Raw genomic sequence first — 22,285 nt, forward strand, 5'->3', positions numbered from 1 at the left:
CTATACTATCACATTTACATGAATTTGAAAAGAGCATAGCAATGAATTGAATTGATATTTTAAAAATAAATAAATTTTAAAAACCCATTTTTATCTATAAATTAACGTTTCTTTACACAAAATCTAACCATGATGCCTAGGAAATGATAATGTGATCTATTGTACAAACTAATCAAGTTCAGATCTGTACCCGAGATCATTACGCGTCTGGTTAATCAAGCATTTGAGTATTACTAAAGAGACAATTCTTCGGGACTATGTATTATGTGACTTGAAAAGACTCACTATCGAAGTACTTAATCAATGAACATGTATTTCACTTTAAAGGGTGTACTACCACAACATTAAAACTGAAACTTATGTTAGTTTTTTCATAATCAAAATATTTGTCAATAATATTAGTATCGCGGACTGTCGGATTTGGATGAAGAAAAGCCCCAAGGTATTCCACTTTGAGGACCCCTCCCAATCTGCACATCCCCTACCTCCCATGACAGAGGAAGATGAAAATGAGTTTTTAAACACAACTGAACAAAGTCGAGGGTGATGACATATGTTTAAGACTACAGTTCGTGTAAGAAAGGCTTCCGACGGTGTTAAAAAAAACAGTCATGTGCACCTTGGTCTGAGGCCCTCTAGGTCCTGTGGCGCTATATGTTTCAGTCAGTCAAGTCATAGGCAAAACCGATACTGAGCAAAGTGGCCAAATATTCTTACTAAAAGGAAAATTATCCTGTTTGTCCAACAAATTTATAAAAACGGAAAATTTCGTTCGGTTTTTACAGCCCAAGAACGTTAACGGTTCGTTTATCTTAGTTACAGTGTCGATTTTCATGCGAGGAATAATTATTTCTTCCATAGTCTTTATGAAACACTCTGTTACCTGTTTTTTGTTTAAGCTTTGATTTGGTGCAGTAATTCTTTTTTTTTTCTTTCAAAATTTGCAGAAAGGAAAGTGGCACCAGGTGTTTTGGAAAGGGTAAGTATATCCTGCATATAAGTAGCATAGCCTACACGTTCTATAAAAAGCCACAATAAATTTGTCATACATATAGCTGTCGTGCATGCATGGAGAAGATACTTGAACAAATCCATAATATTTTAAGAACTTTGACAAATTTTTGTTTTGAACAGCCCACAAAGAAGAAAGAAACAGTTATCCGTTTTTAATAGACCCTCCACCCCCTTCCACGCAAAAAAAAACCAAAACAAAACAACTCAACTTATTGCATTAGTTTTTAATTTTCAAAAATCAACATTTGGTACCATAAAATGTCCGTCGGACATCGTTTTAACACATCATACGTCGCACATTTAAAAATCTAAATAAATAAATGTAGTTTACATCCTGTACTAAGGTTATCGGCAAGTTGTCACTTTAATAAGAATAAAATGTATACACGACATCGTCCTGCGTATGGAGGGTCATTTTATTCTTACGACTAAAAGGCGGCTTCTCATTGGACAAAAAAGCCCTTTCTCTCTTTTTATTAGCCAATGTGCGTTGAGTGTTGAAATTAAGCAGCAATTTTTCGCTCGCTAATTTTCAATGGCCGTCGGCCGAAACTCCTTTTAGAAGCACTAGATCTTGCAAAAAGAAAACCTGGGCACATATACACAAGTAGGTATAACATGGGATTGAATAGTTTCCCGACAGAACATTTTTGCGCTAATTAAGAAGAGACACGCCATTGTTCATGCATTTTGGCACCTCAGTTTGAATGACCCGGCGGCGGAAGTGAAATGTTTTCTTTTATCTTGCCAGTGTAACTGTAGTTTTTGACTGTCTGGCACCACACTGTACGTACACATGTGTGAGACAAATTATTTAATTTATTGATATTGCGCTTGTGAATATCTGTATTACATGTTCTAAATTTTCATTTCAGGTGATCTGTTACACCAAGAAAAAGTCATGGAAGAGGTATAAAATATGAAATTTTGTGTCAAAAATTGATGTTTTCGTTCTATTTTGTCACGTGACTTTTCGCGCGGTGGACACTTTTCCTGCAAATTTAGAAATATATGAGCCTTAAAAAAGAAAAACGACTCCTAAAAAAAGATTTAACATCATAGAAATTGATAGGTTATATTCAATATGAGCTTTTACTTTTTCACATAGAATTTGTAGCATGCTGACTTGCTGTTGTAGGCTCCTTGGCGTTATCTCCATTTTGACTAAAGTCCTCTCTAGTTAGTAGTAGTAGAGACTAGAGGGTAGCATTGGGTCCCTTAGTTCAGCTCTGAACGTAGGTCTCATGTCACTCGCCCTGTACGTTCAGGCACTGTCCTATTGAATCCTTGTCGATAATCTAGGCTAATCGCTCACCAGTTAATTTTACTGGGCAACTTTTTACTGCTAAACGGTCGCGTGTCGGTCCCAGTGAACGCCTGAACAATATAAATGAACATTTTAGTGAGAAAATAAGACCTTGCTTACCTCGCTAGAATCAGTATGAGCGACACAACACGCTGCTAAAAAATACGTCTCCGTCTTCTGACTGACTTGGCGGACTTCATTGAAAGGGTAACGCACAAATTTACGAACTCAGCCATATAAGATGAAACGAAATTTAGGTAAGCCTGGGAGAAAAAAATTGAAATCTTTGAAAAGTTGAGAATCTTCAGTCATTTATTGCTTTGCCTAGCCAAATTACAAAAATTTACAATCAAATTTGTTCAAAAATCCCAATTTTTTCCCCCAGGCTTACCTAATTAGCCATATACAAAAGTGTCAAAAGATCGCAAGCAAGAGTCTCATAAATGCGGACCAAATCAAACGTATTCTGTTTATGTTCGCAAACATGTTTTGTTATTAACTGACAAAAGACTTCTAAAGCACTACTGAAGTACAGTGCAGGTCAAGCTTTTAGTTTGAAAAATCATGGAAATCTGACCTGGGAGAAAATGAAAAATCCCAGGCCTCAGTTGATTTATAATTTATAATTGAATAAGTATGATTTATAATTTCAGGAAATGCCTCTGGGTGCTGGGGATGGTCCACCGATCAGTAATAATGCTAACAAAAGATTATCCGTTGAAAGAATTTATCAGAAGAAATCCCAGTTAGAACACATTTTACTACGTCCTGATACTTATATCGGTTCTGTTGAAAGAGTAACACAGGTAAATGAATTATTATCTGATATTGAAATGTTGATATACTTTCTATCATTCCGTAAAGCCTACCTTTGAGGGATTGAGGAATTTTTTTATACTACAATACTGTGAAAGTTTAATCTCAAAATGGAATATCAGTCCAAAAAGGGTTTAATTCTGTTGAACGTTTACAAAATGTAGAATTCATCATTAGTTTGGAAGTAAGATTATTCAAAGTTCTTTAATGTGTTTGAAATTCTGGGTTTTAAGTAACAGCATGTGTGAATTTAGGAATTGTTTAATAAAAGTTTTCTTAGAGTGGATAGTGCTGTAACTGATTTTATTTGATTTTAGCCAATGTGGGTATTTGATGAAGAGAAAGCTATGATGATACAACGAGAAGTAACCTTTGTGCCTGGTCTATTTAAAATATTTGATGAAATTCTTGGTAAGTAGACATCACCTGTATTGTTTAGAGTTAATTTGATCTTTATGATATTTACAGTTAAAAGATGCTATTATAAGCTACTATCCATCAGGAGAGAGGAGTATAGGTCTTTAATAGTGGGAGGAAACTTGACTCTATGACTGACCTTATTGTCTAAAGCACACACATTAAACCATTCGATCCCCAACCCCTGTGTTGTAATGTTTCACATCTTCTTTGAACCATGGCGTTCTCTAGTTACTGGTAATGCCAAGATTGTTATACAGACGAACTCTCTTGGTCTACACCGAAATTGAAACCGGATTTGTGATCAAGCACCTTACACGGTGAGCCACATTAAAATGTGAGATTGTAAGATTATTAATTATATTAAATGGAATTTTTGTATTATTTCTGTTTTCAGTAAATGCAGCAGATAACAAACAGAGGGATGCTAACATGAATACCATTAAAATCAATATAGATGCGTAAGTATTTCATTTTTAAATATCTCCATTTTGATTAAATATCTCATCATGGTTTTTATGATATACGGAGAAGGAATATGTATCCCTAAATCAATATGCATACCCAGGACAGACTTGCCAATCCATATCATTTTTCACAAAATTAAATTTTAATTTAAGCTATGATGAAAAATTCCCTTTCAATCTCAATCAGCTTAGGATAATAAGTTTTCAAATTCATCTATGGCCTGCTCAAAGATAGCAGGCATTGCTTCTGAATAATCGTTATTTCTCCAGTCATTGGAAACAAGTATTTTTGATATGATTATTTATGAATTGTTATCAGTACTCTAGGTAACTGGAAAACTAGGTCTGGTAAGTACAGGAGGACTGCACTGCCCATGTCCACTGTGCTGTACAGACCCTGCCCTTTAATGATACAGGCCTCACTCCGCAAAATGAAAACAAACTAACAAGGGAAATCAAGAACAAAGGCGGAATATTTACCAAATGTACATACATATATATATCATACCGTTATTGAGTTATGAATGGTTATTATAAATAGACATAAAGAAATTCTGAATTGTTTTTTTTGCAGTGAAAATAATCAGATATCAGTGTGGAACAATGGTAAAGGTATTCCGGTGGTTGAACATAAGACAGAGAAAATGTATGTACCAACTATGATCTTTGGTCATCTACTTACCTCCAGTAATTACAATGATTTTGAGAAAAAAGTAACAGGTACGTAAAATTTAATATTTGTATATTTGCGATACTAGTAGAGCTGTTTAATGTTGGTATGTTTACATGTAGAGCTGTTTAATGTTGGTATGTTTACATGTAGAGCTGTTTAATGTTGGTATGTTTACATGTAGAGTGTTTAATGTTGGTATGTTTACATATAGAGTGTTTAATGTTGGTATGTTTACATACAGGCCTATGTTTCTGCCCGGTCCGAGCTACCCATATTACATCAAATTTCAACCTCAGAAAAACCCTAGTGTAGCCGCCAACCCTGAACAGACAAACAAACGACAGTCACAAATATTAGTATAGATTAACACAGCCCTAATGATTAGAAGCAAAAAAAAAACAACCCAGGTTCAATAATGAACTTATTATATTTCTTCTCCAGGTGGACGAAATGGTTATGGTGCTAAATTGTGTAATATTTTTAGTACTAAATTTACAGTAGAAACATCCTCTGGAGAATACAAAAAATGCTTTAGACAGGTAAATAGATTTAAACAAAAAACAAGTTACATCCTACTTTCATGCACCCATCATATTAATAAAATATTATAATAACCATTAAGTCTGGAATATTTTTGTATTGCAAATACCAAAACATTTTATCATTGTTACGCTTATTTCTCTTGATATATCTAACATAGTAGTGTTACGGGAGGGGAGTTGGGTCGTCCAGTGGTTTAATGCATTAGCATGAAACCATAAAGTCTGTCAATGAGTCAAGTTTCGATCCTCGCTAGTGCCTGTCAAGGAATAGGGGCACCTGTCCAACCATGTGTTTTTTCTCTAGGTCCTCCAGTTTCCTCCCACTGCAAAAGACGCCTGCACGCAAGTAAATTATTAAAATAAAATTGAACCATATGTTAGTCCGGAAATGTCCTAGTTTGTGTCGAGCGGACATCAGACCCAATTTCTCTCTCTCGCTACTTGTGTTTTGTATTAAACGATTCTTGCTGACTCAAGTTAATACAAAAGACTGTAAGCACAAAATATTTCTGTAAATTTATTTTTAAATTTTATTCTTTTTCTTCAGACATGGCAGAAAAATATGGGTTTCACAAAAGAGCCAACAATCAAGGATGCAAAGTCTGATGATTTTACATGTGTATCATTCTCCCCGGATTTATCTAAGTTTAAAATGGAATGCTTAGATAAAGATATAGTAGATGTGTTTAGCAGACGTGCTTATGATATCGCTGGTTCTACTAAAGGCGTTAAGGTTATACTGAACGGCAAACGAATTCCTGTAAGTCAGAGTGAATAATTTTATATTCAGAATATGTTACAAATCGTAATTGATATAGTTCCATGAAAGTTAGACCTTTGTCGCATATTTAAGATGGATGAAATGTCAATAACTTGATGTGAATTGTAATGATTTGTTTTTCAGGTTAAAAACTTCAAAGAATATATTAATCTATTTATAAAAGATAAAGAAGATGAAAACGGTCAACCATTAAAGATAGTTTACAGTGATGTCAATCCAAGATGGGAAGTAGCACTTACTCTCAGTGATAAAGGTTTTCAACAAGCTAGTTTCGTCAATAGTATAGCAACAACTAAGGTACATACACACATTTATTACACTACTTGGAGTTAAAGATTAAAGTAATTATGGTATAGGTCCCTTATTCATGAGAACATAAATCTGATAAATGGTTTACTTGTCTAACTAGTGAGTTACAAGCATTTGTTGTATGGTTGTGACTCAGTAAGACGCTGGCTTACTAACCTGGAGGTCCCGTGTTCGATCCCTGCTTTGGCCCAGAAAGTTCATCAGGATTTTCTTTTGTGGTTCCTCCTTGTCAGTGGTACAGGACAAAGGACCTGTCAAGTTACCCAGTATAGCCAATCGGATGGGACAAAAAACCAAAATCCTGTGTACAGATTGGCGTTAAACCCCATTTCCTTTTATTTTTGTTGTATGATTTGTTTGACCGTTTTATCGAATATGACGAAGAGTAGAATTTTCATTTTGGTATTTCCAGAGACATTCTAATGTTAAGAGTATACTTGTATGGCCAGGTTGTTTTATATTGAATAAATTTCTAAATAAAAATATTTGACATGTTTTAGGGTGGCAGACATATTGATCATGTATCAGATCAGATTGTAAAGAAACTGATAGAAATTGTACAGAAGAAGGATAAAGGAGGAATTAAGATTAAACCCTTCCAGATTAAGAATCATTTATGGGTTTTTGTCAATTGTTTGATTGAGAATCCCACTTTTGATTCACAAACTAAAGAGAACATGACTTTACAACCCAAGAGTTTTGGGTCCAAATGTTCATTAACGGACGACTTCATGAAACAGGTAAGATAGTGGCATATATTTTGTTTAGAAAGCCTAAGGCTTTACAAAAATTTAAGTAGAATTGACATTAAACTTGGCATGCTTGTTCCTATAGTACTATCAAATTTGTTTACGACACAAATCCGTAAATCAAATGTAACTTGGTATTTTGTAGGCTAGTAAATGTGGTATTGTGGAGAGTATATTGAGTTGGATGAAGTTCAAGGCACAAACTCAACTTAACAAGAAAAGTGGCTCAAAAAACTCAAAGTTAAAGGGTATCCCTAAATTAGACGATGCTAACAACGCTGGTACCAAATCTTCTCAATCCTGTACTCTCATCTTAACGGAGGGAGACTCAGCCAAATCTTTGGCTGTAGCAGGTTTAGGTGTGATTGGACGTGATAAATATGGTGTGTTTCCATTACGTGGTAAACTTCTCAATGTACGGGAAGCTTCACACAAACAGGTAGGGTTTTTAAAGTAGTTTCTTTAGCTTTCTTTATTGAATTGGGCAGTGCTAATCCAGCAGTTAGGCCATCCACAAAAAAATTTCTGGTTCTCAGACAATCCTTCTCAAAATCTGAAGGGTACTGGAAAGGGTGTGTTTTTATCTTTGTTTTATCAAGTATCCCTACTGTTCTAAATGACTTCTCATAACCATCATGTGTTAGACACTGAATTTCTCTCATCACATTGTTGAATATAAATTATTATTTGCATTGTACATGATAAACAAATCATTTCAATCAAAATTTCTTTGGATAATTATTAATTTTACTTTTAGATCCGTTGATCATTATTTCAGGGGCTAATCTTTAATCCGATTTAATCCAAACCAATCTGATTAAAACATAGATCCTATTTCTATTCGTTTTTTATAGTTCAAAATTTCATTTTACTTGTCTTTACTATACTAGGACCTGGAAGAGTTGTTATCATTGACGTGTTCTAGATGATGTGAGGGATTATACAATGAAACGGTCTGTTGCGATGAGCTTTTGGTGTGAGCTGCACGGAACTGCAAGTAATCCACTAGAAACATCAATGCTGATTGGTTAATCAAATATGTGATGTCATAGGGTCAAAAGCCACTCATATGATCAACTGTTAATGTGGATTAAGCCATGAAAAAAATAGATATTTGAAAAACCCAAATGAGGATCAATTTGAAATGAAAATCATTTATTGAATATGTTGTATAAAATTTATGATGTTTTTTAATGTTTACAGATTATGGATAATGCAGAAATCAACAATATTATTAAAATAATGGGTCTACAGTTCAAAAACAAATACAATGAACCAGAAGATTTGAAAACATTACGCTACGGAAAGCTGATGATAATGACAGATCAGGATCACGATGGTTCACATATTAAAGGACTTTTAGTTAATTTTATACATCACTTCTGGCCTAATTTATTAAAATATAATGTTGTTGAACAGTTTATTACACCTATTGTCAAGGTAAGATACATTACTGTTTATTCAGCACAAGGACGTTGCTTGAGTCACATAATATTAAATTTAACGATAAAACATCCGATGTGGTACCTTGTTTGCACTTTGGCATAAATATAAAAGAACCGTTAACAGTTGGAAATCAAAATAAGAGTAGGCCGTAGTGCGACTATCCAGGAAAAAATTCTCTCATTGCACATTGTATGGCATATGCCTGTCTTCATTAGCCTAGTCGGAGCAGAACAGTAGAATGTTAAACCCCCTTTTATTTCATTTCATTTATTTCAAGCTTGACTTGCCCTGCTTTCAGTGGAGAGAGTACCTATCTTAAGCCATGTATTCTGTCTCTGTAATACATTTCTGGCTCAATCCTGGCTTTTGTAGTTGGTTAAACGTCCCTTAATCAAATACTTGAGAGATTGTGAAAAAGCTTTTTATCTAAATGTTCGTTTTTTTTTTCTTTTGTAGGCATTTAAAGGTAAAAATGAACATGCATTCTACAGTATGCCAGAATTTGAAGAATGGCAAAAAGAAACACCCAACTTTCACACCTGGAAGATCAAATACTACAAAGGTTTTTTTTTTTTTTGTCCCCATTATTATCAGTTTATTTGGATTCTGTTATTAAAAATGTTTTTCTTAGAAGATGATCTGTATCGAAAGAGTTGTGTAATTAGTTATTGCAGATGTACTATCTCAAAGAGAGAGAGAAATGGGGTTTAACGTCCACTCGACACAAACTAGGTCATTTTGGGACAAACATATGGTTCAATTTTATTTTAATAATTCGCTTGCGCGTAGGTTTCTTTAGTAGTGGGAGGAAACCGGAGGACCTGGAGAAAACTCACAAGGTTGGACAGGCGACGCTACTCCTTGTCACGTACAACCGAGGAATCGAAACCACACCAGTTGACTCAATGACAGCATACCTTATGATACAGTGCGCACATGCTAACCATTCAGCCATCCACCCCCCATCTCAAAAAAAGAACCTTATGGGAAATTTTCTGAACTGCACATTGATTTACCCCTAGTCTTGACAACTTGAAAGCCATCCTTCCAAAAACTGCTAGTTTGGCGACTCTGTTTTAATTTTAAGTGATGATGTCATGTTAAGTTAAACATAGCCTGCATAACCTAAGTTATTTACTTGAATTGTGTGCATATTTTACACCATTTCTTTTTTCACTGTTAGGTTTGGGAACCAGCACAGCGAAAGAAGCTAAAGAATATTTCACAGATATTGAACGACATCGTATTAGATTTAAGTATGGTGGAGCAGAAGACGATGCCTCCATTACACTAGCTTTCAGTAAAAAGAAAATAGAAGATAGAAAAACGTGGTTAACAAACTTTATGGAAGACAGAAAGAGACGCAATGAACTGGGATTGCCAGAGGTATGACTAGGTTTTAAGTCTCTTATTCACTTAGCATTGTCGCATTTACTTAATTTTCTTGATTTTCTTCAGGTTTTCCTGTTATCTCTTATTGTTAAAGATCCATGCATCCAAAAGATATATGTTTGTCTCAAAATGGAGACACAGTGGATAAGAAACTGGCTCGCTAGACTGAAGGTCGCATGTTTGATCCCTGCATTGGCCAAGATATTTCATCGGGATTTCCCCTTGTCAGTGGTGCAGGATCGTACAAAAAAACTGAAGCCCTGTGTATACATTGGCATGCATGTAAGATATCCCTTGGCAGTTGGAATTTGATATAAGAGTAGGCCATAGTGCCGATGCCCAGGCAAAATTTCCCTCATAGTACACTGTATGGCATATATGCCCGTGTTCATTACCCCAGTCGGAGCAGAATAGTAGGACATTAAACCCGATTTCATTTCTTGTGCCAAAATGGCCAAGTTAATGTCAAAAAGCAATACTCCCTTCCCTTGTAATGTGTGGCATTCAAAAATAGAAGCAAATATATCTATCCCTTTTAGATTATATGTATTAAAATGATTTATTTTTTTTTATTTTCAGTTGTATCTGTATGGTAAAGAAACACAAAGGGTGACATTTAATGAATTTATTAATAAAGAACTCATTCTGTTCAGTGAAGTTGATAATATCCGATCTATACCTTCTATGGTAGATGGGTTTAAACCAGGACAGAGAAAGGTCATATTTACCTGTTTTAAGAGAAATATCACAAAAGAAATAAAAGTTGCCCAGTTAGCTGGTTCTGTTGGAGAACATTCAGCTTATCATCATGGAGAGGTGAGTTACTGCTCATTAAATAAAGAGGGTTAAGGTAATTGAGTGGTCTGAATCCTGAGATTTAGATCATAAGGTCTTTGATGGATTTAAGAAGCATGGTTTTGGTACCAAGCTTGTACGTGACAGGAATTTGGGTTGCATGCCCAGATCTTGGGTTTTCTCTTGCTGCTAAGGTGAATAAGAGAGCTCCAGTGTGGTGGTGGTTTCATTGTCTCCATAACTCTCTCTCTCCATAACTCAGAAGAAAATAACATAGATTCAAAACATTGCAAGATCCAGTCACCAAATGGGTATTGTATGTCAATCACACTAGTGCTGTTTGTTTTGTTTTTTATTAGCCTACATTTAAATGTAACCTTTATCAGCCTTGTGAACACTCTAGAGGCTGAAGATTGACTAAATTTGTAGTGTTGGTTTAGAGCTTCTGCTTGTTATCATTTTAAACAATTTTGTGAACACACGATAGATCCAATTTATACTATTTATACACAGTGTCAACCTGAAAAATCTTCAGCACTCGTACAGATGAAAGTTATCCGAATTTGACAGCTTGGCTTCTGTGGGCATATTTTCAATTGCCTGGTGACCTATATTCGTTTTTTTTTTTTTTTTAAAGGGTGTGGTTGCCATTTCCTAAATATATGTAATATTAGTTTGATGAATTGATGTTTTGTGATAATACTTTCAATTAACACATGCCTTTAATCTTACAGGCTTCATTGATGGGAACAATTGTGAATTTGGCACAAAATTTTGTGGGTTCCAATAATATGAACTTACTGATGCCACAAGGTCAATTTGGTACACGATTACATGGCGGTAAAGATGCTGCCAGCCCTCGATACATTTTTACTTATTTAAAGTAAGTGTTATCTGTTATGGAGATTATTTTATTTACGATTGATGATGGATGAATATCTTCCTGTACATTATCATACTTAAATGAGTAATATTAGATACAAAATATTGAACTGATGTTACAAATGGCCTAAGATTCACCAAATTATCAAATGAAATAAGATTTGTCTTAACATTTTTGCACCAACTGATGACAGGCATTTGCTGTCTAGTGTGTTTTGAATGAAATTTTGCACCATTGACAAAGGAAAATCAGACTGGAAAATCCTGAGGAAATAATAATTATTACAAGTGAAATTTTGTACCATTGGCAAATCAGGGTCTAAAATTCTGAGGGAATTTTGGCTTGATCGGTAATATATGGCTGACATTGTCTAATCCACTAAGCCATCTGATGGTGTAGAGAGTTGAATACAGACTGGTCATATATATGTATAATGTTCTAAATAATAATTTAAATAACATTTGTAGCTAGAAAAACACTCTGATGTTTAAAAAAATAAGCAGGAATCTCCAAGTAAAATTTTTGCTTAAAAACTCTGTCTATTTCAGTCCATTGACAAGGTTAGTGTTTAGTCCATTAGATGATGCATTATTAAAACATCTATACGATGATAATCAGAAGATTGAACCCGAATGGTACATACCAATAATACCAATGGTATTAGTCAATGGTGCTGATGGTATCGGTACAGGATGGAGTACAAAGATTCAAAACTTTGATATTAGAGAAATCGTAGCAAATCTGAAACGAATGTTGGATGGAGATGAGCCATTAAAAATGGTAAGTCCTAAAAGAAAAAAACCCACCACATCAAATAATGCTGAAACCGTATTTAAATACATGTGCACTTTAGATAATAAAGTCTGTCATTGAGTCAAGTGTTGTTGTTTCGATTCCCAGCTTGTACATGACAAGTAGTAGCATCGCCTGTCAAACCTCATGGTTTTTCTCTGGGTCCTTTAGTTTCCCCATAACTGTTAAAGGGATAAACTATTTAAGACAGCATGTTTTAGTGTGAAATAAAATGCAATATGATATTTGCAACAGCAACTTTTCAAATTTTTTTCATACATTTAATACTGTCTTGCTTCACAATAGATCCAAGAATCTATCAATCTTTAATAGGGATTAATTAGAGTGTTAATCTTTGAATTTCAGCTGCCATCTTTTAAGAACTTTAAGGGAACAATAGATGAACTATCAGAGAGTCGTTATGTAATTAGCGGAGAGATTTCTATTCTTGATGATAATACAATAGAGATATCGGAATTACCTGTTCGAGTATGGACACAAAATTATAAAGAAGATGTTCTAGAACCTATGTTACATGGTACAGATAAAACAGAAGCTATGATCACGTAAGAAACTTATTCTAAATGAGAATCCAAAGTTAAAAGCGCTGATCATTAGAACAAACCTACTTTTTAATGCTTCAATTTATACTAAAATGCACTCCTATTGAATAACAAACCAATATATTCTAATCAAAAAGAAGTCCATCAAAAAATTGACGGTGACACTGGCTTGTTCATATTGTCTAGAGAGGGTTCTGAAAGTTGCAAAATTTTAACAATCATCTCTGCTTTCTATGAATTGAACCATTTTTGGACTGAAATTCCTTTTACATATGGGGTTGGATGGCTGAAAGGTTAGCGTGTGCGCGCTGTATCATAAATTCTGTCATTGAGTCAATTAGCATGGTTTTGATTCCCAGGTTGTATGTGACAAGGAGTAAGGTCGCCTGTCCAACCTCGTGGGTTTTCTCCAGGTCCTCCGGTTTCCTCCCACTGCTAAAGACCCCTACGCGCAAGCAAATTATTGAAATAAAATTAAACCATATGTTAGTCCCGAAATGACCTAGTTTGTGTTGAGTGGACATTAAACCCCATTTCTCTCTCTCTCGTAAATGTCTGGTATAAAACTTTGTTTAATATATTTCAGTGACTATAAAGAATACCATACAGAATCAACTGTTAGATTTGTAGTTAAAATGACAACACAGAAATTAGCACAGGCTGAAGCACAGGGTATCCATAAAGTTTTTAAAATCCAGAACTCCTGTACAACTAACAGTATGGTAGGTCAATTTTCAACTGTATTGGGGGCTATCCGATTATTATTATAAATTAATGTTTGATCCAGGAGTTAACCAAGGAAGTTCCTTAGGAATTTTCAGCCCCGTTACCACTTGTCAGTCATAAGTTGGGACAGGAATCATTATTGAGTCCAGCAGTGTGTGATTGAGATTATTCAAATGGAGCATAATAATGCTCATGCTTAATGTATATGTATTGATGTAAACATTGATAAATTACAGGTATTATTTGATCATAATGGTTGTATTAGACGCTATGATAAAGCTGAAGATATACTCAAAGATTTCTATGAACTACGTTTCAAATATTATATCATGCGAAAGAATTATATGGAAGGCATGTTGGAAGCAGAATCAAATAAATTAGATAATATTGCTCGATTTATTTTGGAAAAGATTGAAGGAACTATTGTCATTGGTAAGTTATGAGATTGTAGTTATCTATTGTGTTGTTATTCATGTCTAATAAGACTTTTTCCAGAATGCAAATAACTTAAGTAAATTGATGATTAAACATTCTTAACCAAAAACTTCAAAAAGGAAAAACAAGTGTTTATGAGAAAAGGGTGCTTTAGGTGGCCTAGTGATTTAATGCGTGCACGTGAAATCACAAGGTCCGCCATTCAAGTGGTATGATTTCAATTCCTTGCTTGAAAAGGACAAGGAATAGGGTTGCCTGTCTAACCTTGTGGCTTTTCTCCGGGTCCTCCGGTTTCCTCCCCTCCAACCTTGTGGCTTTTCTCCGGGTCCTCCGGTTTCCTCCCCTCCAACCTTGTGGCTTTTCTCCGGGTCCTCCGGTTTCCTCCCCTCCAACCTCGTGGGTTTTATCTGGGTCCTCTGGTTTACTCCCACTGCTAAAGACCCCTACGCACAAGTGAATTGTTGATATCAAATTGAACCATATATTAGTCCCGAAATAACCTGGTTTGTGTTGAGTGGACATTTAACCCCATTTCTGTCTGTCTCTTATGAGATAAGTCCTAACACACCTACCTAATATGAGAAATGAAAGATATCTGAGAGGAAACAGTCTTATTTAGTATTGTATGGATTGTCTCCATAGAAACCATAGATAAATGATATAATAAATTGTAGAAAATAAAAGAAAGAAAGATATTATACAGATGTTAGTTAGACATGGTTATGATAGTGATCCTGTTAAAGCATGGAAGGCAGCACAAAATAAAGGACAGGTAAGACACTAGCTTTTATTTTACTTTCTTTAAAATGGGCTTCAGTAAAATTTACCTGACAGTTGTTATACTACTGTAAAACCTGAAAGGTTTAACATATTGAACTGAATATGGCCTACTGTAGCTGTTCTCATCTCATGTCCGGGCGTTGGGGGGTGAATGGTTAACACCTGTTGGATCAGATTGTCTGTCGTAGAGTTGGTTTTGATTACCCGCTTGTATGTGATAAGGAGTAGGGTCACCTGTCCAACCTTGTGGGTTTTCTCTTGGTCTTCCAGTTTCCCCCCACTGCTAAAACCCCTACGCTCAAGCAATTTATTGAAATAAAATTGAACCATGTTAGTCCCGAAATAACCTAGTTTGTGCTGTGTGAATGTTTAACCTCATCTCTCATCTCGTGTTTAAAATGACCATTTTTAGCCTCTTATCAAATCAATCATCATTTTTATTCCACCCCTGCAGTGGTGGGTGGGAGTCCGATTCCACCCCTGCAGTGGTGGGTGGGGAGTCTGATGTTTGAAATTAATGTAACGGGATATATTACAGGTATTTCTTGTTTGCATAATTCTCTTAATTTACTCTCAATAGGTTGAAGAGGAAGAATCTCAAGAATCACAAAGTGAAGAAGATATGGATGGTCCAGATTATAATTATTTACTTTCATTACAATTGTGGAGTCTGTCTAAGGAAAAGAAAGATGAATTATTAAAACAAAAAGAAGCAAAGGTTGGTTCAATATTTCAACATCTCTATACAATGAATCCCTGCCTCCACATAAAGTCATGTTAGACCCTTCACAATGCATTCTCAGACTTAAGTTAAATATTTACTCAAAATTGTTCGCCTTATTTTAACTAGAACATAGTCCTTTCTAAATCTTTTGTTGTGGTAATGTATCAAATACATAAATAAGAAACTATATGCAAAGTTTTGTGTTTCTGGATCAAATATATTTCTGGTAGAGATTGAAAGTCTGAGAATGCTTTGTAAAAACAGGGCCTGATCTTGTTAGATTTAAGGGACAATAGACTTCAGTATATTAGAATACATGAAAATTGTGTAATATTTTGTATTTTTCAATCTAAAAAGATATATTCAGAAATAAACAAAATGTATCAAGTGGCAATTATCAATTATCTTTCAGGCAAAAGAATTATCTATATTAAAAACTAAAACCCCTTCCGTATTATGGAAGGAAGATTTAGAGATCTTCCTTACTCAACTTAATGTAAGTATTATCATCAAACTTATTTTCTAAACTGTCAAAGAAGTGAACATTCCAAGTTTTTAACATATTGTGGTAGTCTTTAGTTTCTATGGTTACAGAAGATAATTCAGTGTGTTGATATTTGGGTTTCAGACAGCAAGGGAGTGTTACATCCAAACAATAGATACAACAGCTTTATGGCGGGGTATCGGGTTCAAAATGCAATCTAGAGTAAAAAGCAGAAAGTCAACAGTAAAAAGTAGAAAATTTAAAGTAAACGGGAAAATTCTTATCTAAAAGGGTATTTTTATGGTGAAAACCTATAAATTTATGTACTTAGTCTGTAGAAACATCAAGCTTTTCAACTTTTAATCGTCATAATTCTACTTTCATGGACAAAATTTCTCCTTTCTACTATCAACTTTTGACTTTCGACTTTCTACTTTCAACTTTTGACTCTCGACTTTTTACTTCAGATTTTCTACTCAGGATTTTCTAACGCCGATTTTCTCCAATACTATGGTGGCTGATAGTGGCCATGTAATTTTTCGCCATTTTCATAACCCGACAACACGACATAATGACAGTATTAGTGAGAGCATACGTCAAAGTAGACTTGGATATTATAAACTTTTGGCAAGCGAAATTTTTCACATCCGTATCGCGTATCCGTATCATATACGTGATACGTTGCGTCAGTGTAGTTTTAGAGTTTTGACAGACGTTCGTGCCGCGTACGTATGAGTAACTGAGCTGAGCCTAGTTCTCTTACAACATGACGACGGTTATCTACCGAAATCACCATCAGTGCTAGTCAAGTGCCTAGCCACAAATGCCTAGACTCGACAGCAATTTTTGGTTTCACTCATTTCAGAAAGTTTATACCCCTTTACGGTAGAATCACGCCATTTACACCTCCCTAAATTTAGCACGTAGATCAATCAGCATGCAGACAAACAGGAAAAATATGAAAATTCCGAGAAAACACGTCTTTATCATGGTTAAAATCACATCAAATATACACCTTCGTGTTCTAGGATACACATAGATTCATAAAAACGCTATGCCACAACATTTCAGCGTATAAAAGAAGCAAAAAAGACGATGAAAAGACGATGATGTTATACGTACCTTTGCGTATGAAAGCTGTTCGATACGTGCTGCCGCATCCGTGTGCCGTATCACGTATGAGAAATACACACACATTGATGATGACGTCACACACAAAATCCATACGGATACGCGATGCGGACCAGGAATTTACGCTTGCCAAAAGTCTATAATATCCAAGTATACTTTGACGTATGCTCTCACTAATACTGTCATTATGTCGTGTTGTCGGGTTATGAAAATGGCGAAATATTACATGGCCACTATCAGCCACCATAGTATTGGAGAAAATCTGCGTTAGAAAATCCTGAGTAGAAAATCTGAAGTGGAAAGTCGAGAGTCAAAAGTTGATAGTAGAAAGGAGAAATTTTGTCCATGAAAGTAGAATTATGACGATTAAAAGTTGAAAAGCTTGATGTTTCTACAGACTAAGTACATAAATTTATAGGTTTTCACCATAAAAATACCCTTTTAGATAAGAATTTTCCCGTTTACTTTAGATTTTCTACTTTTTGCTGTTGACTTTCTGCTTTTTACTCTAGATTGCATTTTGAACCCGATACCCCGCCATACAGCTTAAGGTGGAGAACTATGACACAATGAATATGAAGCTGGCTTGTTAAACAACAGATCTGGCCTTAATTCCCTCTGTCTTTTGTGCAAGGAAAAGTGAAAAACTATGATAATATACTTTTGGCAGTACGTTAATGATTCCCTGACAGTTGTAAATCTAAATAATAGTAGGCAGTAGCTGCTGTCGGGGCAAAATGTGCTTCATAGTATTTCATCAATGTAATTGAATGGTACAAGTGACATCCATATTGTTTTATAGGAAAAAGAACAACAAGAACGTGATGATGAAGAAGCCATTAAAAAGAAAGGTGCTAGTAAAGGTGGTAAATTAAAATCAAGAACACTACAGTTAGAAACCATGCCTTCACCACATGGTATTCGTGTTGTTCCTAGAGTTGATTCCGCCATTAAACTCAAAGCTGAAAAGGCAGACAACAAGAAAGGAAGTAAAAAGGTATGGATAAATGGTAACATAGCAGTACTAATGTGTAGGAATGAGCTGATATTGGTAATATGGTAAAACCGATATCAGATACTATCAATTTGTAGCTTTCAGATGAAATTAGGTGGCCTGTTATGTTCAGTTTACTATCTTCATTAGCCCAGTCAGTGCAGAACAGTAGGACCTCGAACTTCATTTCAATACATTTGTTTCCTTAGGAGTCGGTAACTCAAAGAACCACACATCAAATTTAATTTTTACAATTATGTATTGGTACACAAACATCTGTATGAATTATAGGTAATTAATGAGTGTCTGATAACACAATTATTGGCCGACACTGATGATGAAACCAATAATTAGCTCATCTCTGTTGATGGATTGTGTCTATAGACATGAATATTTGAGATTAGACCAGAGTTTTGGGAATAAAAAAGGGCATATCAAAAGATTTTAACCAACACTTACAGGTGACACTGGCTTGTTTGTATCATTTGTAACATAACATATCTTTGTAAATAGGAGGGTTAATGGCCGAATGGTTAATGCGTGTGCGCTTGACCACAAGGTCTGTCATTGAGTCAACTGGCGTGATTTTGATTCCCTAGTTGTACGTGACAAGGAGTAGGGTTGTCTGTCCAACCCCCAGTTTCCTACCACTGCTAAAGACCCGTACATGGAAGCGAATTATTGAAATAAAATTGAACCACATGTTAGTCCCGAAATGTCCTAATTTGTGTCTAGTGGACGTTAAACCCCATTTCTCTCTCTTTATCTCTTTGTAAATATTGGACAGATGTTCTTTTTATAGATACAATTTGGACAGTTGATTGCTAGGGATTTAAAGCCTGACTAATGATGAACAGCAAATTTTATCATTACAAAAAATCTAAATTGATATTTTCAGATTAAAAAAGAGCTGAATTTGGATCTAGATGACGACATGAAAACAGATATCAAAGAAGAACCCAAAAGTCTCGCAGAAAGATTAAATATAGACAAGAAAAAAGTATTTAAATGTATGTTAAACACTTATTTACATATTTGAATGTTCTGGCATTTAGATTGAATGGCATAGAGATTTCCATGGCAGACATTTGTAATAAAATAAGATCTCTGGGTTTCAGATGACTTGAAAGTTGTACACTTGGGGGATACACATTTGAATATTCCTGAATGGAATTCTTAGTCTTGCTCAATTACGATTAAGTGAACAAGAGAAACTGGTATGAGGACGGTTGTCTACGAAATACGTAAGGAAAGTTCGAGTGGGACAAAAAAACAAAATCATTCTATTCACATATTGTTGTACATGTAAAGGAATGTTTGAAATTGGACATGATGGAAATGAAAATGGCTTAAGAGAAGATAAAATTCTCCTAATTCCCAATTGCACCCATATTTATTGAAATAACATGACTGTTTGTCTCCAAATGACCTGCATTCAGGTAGTGAAGTCTCCAACAATGTATTGTTTATATTTCTGAATTAATAAAGTAATCATACAAATGGTCATGTTTGTCTTAAAGTCGCCTATTTAGACGTGCTGATGTCTCTAACAAAGTATTGTTTCTATTTCTTAATAGCTAAACCAGCCAAACCCGTGAATAAATCACCTGTGAATAAATCACCTACTAAGTCACCTAAAGGTAAAAAGAAGAAGAAAAGAAATCCATGGTCATCTGGTTCAGAATCAGAAGATGAATTAAGTGAAATTGATATGGACGATGGTGATGGTAGTTTTATTGCTGCAAGTACTAAAGAAAGGGGACCTCGTAGAGCTGGTAATCATTTTTACATCTCCTATCTTGCTGAATTAAAAGATGACAATGGACGGTCACTCATTCCATGCCAATGTGGCCTCCATCGTCGCTTGTATATTGACTGTGTGGCAACTTGACTGAACATTACCGAATTGAATTCTCTCAGTTCCAGGAAATGTGTAATGTAAATTTCTGGTGACGAGGCATGTGCCAACATGATGCTATAACCTTTGATTACATCCCAATTATACACACCACATCTGTTTCAACTGGCAGAACTGTTACAGGACTCTGTGTAAATCTTTATAAGTGAAGTTTTAATGAGACATTTCACTTATGTTGTAGTTCAATAAATGATGGTTGGGAGTTTCAGTGGTGCAATGCATGCGCTTCAGATCATACAGCCTGTCATATAGTCAAAAGGCCAGGTTTTGATCCAAAGTTTGTATGTGACGAGGAGTAGGGTCGCCTGCCTAACCTTGTGGGTTTTCTCAAGAGTCCCCAGGATTCCTCCCACTGCTAAAAGACCCTTATGCACAATCGAATTAATGAAATAAGATTATACTATGTTACTCCTTTAAATGACTTAGTACTTCTGTGTTGAGTTTATAAGGAAGTCATATTGAGCACATTATTTTGGAAGAGTAACAAAAAGAGTATACTGTGTAAAACATGAGATGAACCAACTGTTAGTTAGTATTAAACAAATTAATATTCTTTAAATAAAATTCTTTTTACAGCTAATAAAATTAACTATTCGTTTGGAGAATCAGAAGATGGTATCAGTTCCGACTCAGATAATGATGATGAATTTAAACCAACAGAGAATAACGAAAATCATTCTGAACCTGTTGTTCTACCAAGGTAAACTTATTAAACTTCTGGGATCCGCTGTGCCTCATTGAGTAAGATGTAGGCTTGGTAACCTGGAGATCCTGTTTTCAAGGTTACTCGAGATTTTCCTGCATGGTTCCCCCTTGTGCACGATGGAGGGCCAGACTGGGGACTTTGTCTAGTCCTGTAAAAGAACCCTTGACTTTTGGAATTCGAAATAAGAGTCCGGGCAAAATATCCCTCATAGCACACTGTAAAGCATATGCCTTTGCTTCATTAGCCCAGTCGATGGACATTAAACTTCATTTTATTTCAATTAAGTTTTGTTGAACATCCAATGGTATTTATATTATTGAATTTTAAGCGAGCTAAACCTGTTTCATTTGCATCAAAATATAGTGATAAGGCCTCTCACTGTTAAAGACCGCTACGTGCAGGAGAATTATTGAAATAAAATTTAACAATATTTAAGTCTTGATATCACCTAGTTTTGAGTGTACATTTAGGGCCATTTCCCTCTTTCCATCTCTCCCCTATCTATCTCTCTCTTTCAACAGAATTGTTAATTTACCTTCCAGTCAAGTGGATGTATCGTGGATATATCTATGCTCTAAATTTAATAATATCTGTATTATATTTCAGTGATAGTCCGGAACCCCCTCAAAATAATGCTATTACAGCTGAGTTCTCGGATTCTGAAGATGATGGTTTTGATCTCAACTCTGTTTCTAAAACTTCATCGGTTAAAGGTGAGACAATCAATATAATGGATAATCTATTAGTTATGTTAGTTATATAGCAGGGCTGTCATTTCTATCATATTGACCAGTTATGACTGACTGATAGTGAAATTGACCAACTATTGAACCTACCTGTCAGTGATAATGTGTCATAAAATTATAATTTCAAAGTAAAAACATATATATCAAAAATTAAATAATGCTAAAAATTGTTGCCTTCTTAAGATAAAGCATACTATGGACCAGAAAAAGATCATGACGTCGTGAATTGTGATGTATCGAAATTAAAGTCACGTCTGTCATGTCTAATTTTCCAACAAACCAGCCTGTAAAGTTTCATGTCAATTGTCTGTCAAAGCTTTTTCAACGAGCATTAGCCTCAGGAAGAACAAGTCATGTAAACAAAACATGCCAACAAATGACTGGCTGACAAAATATTTAAGTGAGAGCCTGGATAGAAAGTGAATCATGGTGAAGGTGATGTTCAGACATGAATATTAAAATGTGACAAACCCATTCAGAGAGAATATAGCAAAAAAGATTTTCTACAGGTTTCTATCTCGCCATACAAAATATTTATATGTTGCTCTATCATTCTTCTTAGGATCATCTGTTCCCAGTGAAGATGACATTTTTTCATCGAAGCCATCTGTTAAACCTCCGGGAGAAAACAAAAAAGCAGCACCCAAAAAGCCTCCAGCAGATAAAAAGAAAGCAGCGCCCAAGAAGCCACCTTCA

At 35.1% G+C, this 22,285-nt stretch overlaps 1 protein-coding gene across 1 annotated transcript; it reads left to right on the forward strand.

Moving 5' to 3' along the window:
* The first annotated feature begins 1,498 nt into the window (after positions 1 to 1,498).
* LOC126832695 (DNA topoisomerase 2-alpha) lies at positions 1,499 to 20,841 on the forward strand. Its single transcript, XM_050563562.1, has 25 exons — positions 1,499 to 1,621; positions 1,890 to 1,924; positions 2,974 to 3,126; positions 3,454 to 3,547; positions 3,951 to 4,014; positions 4,595 to 4,740; positions 5,135 to 5,232; positions 5,783 to 5,995; positions 6,140 to 6,313; positions 6,826 to 7,065; positions 7,220 to 7,513; positions 8,278 to 8,514; positions 8,977 to 9,082; positions 9,704 to 9,906; positions 10,492 to 10,728; positions 11,442 to 11,590; positions 12,139 to 12,370; positions 12,749 to 12,948; positions 13,532 to 13,667; positions 13,908 to 14,103; positions 14,781 to 14,878; positions 15,467 to 15,604; positions 16,023 to 16,106; positions 18,028 to 18,235; positions 20,714 to 20,841. Exons 2-25 carry the CDS (start codon positions 1,916 to 1,918, stop codon positions 20,839 to 20,841), a joined length of 3,837 nt encoding a protein of 1,278 aa, XP_050419519.1. The 5' UTR covers positions 1,499 to 1,621; positions 1,890 to 1,915.
* Positions 20,842 to 22,285: the final 1,444 nt, after the last annotated feature.

Source organism: Patella vulgata, chromosome 9 (assembly GCF_932274485.2).
Source record: "Patella vulgata chromosome 9, xgPatVulg1.2, whole genome shotgun sequence".
Classification (NCBI taxonomy): domain Eukaryota; kingdom Metazoa; phylum Mollusca; class Gastropoda; family Patellidae; genus Patella; species Patella vulgata.

Bases quoted from the DNA above. Each gene is read 5' to 3' on its own strand.
- LOC126832695 (XM_050563562.1), top strand. The intron at 3,127-3,453 runs GTAAATGAATTA...ATTTGATTTTAG, and splicing joins CTGTTGAAAGAGTAACACAG to CCAATGTGGGTATTTGATGA. The intron at 8,515-8,976 runs GTAAGATACATT...TTTCTTTTGTAG, and splicing joins TTATTACACCTATTGTCAAG to GCATTTAAAGGTAAAAATGA.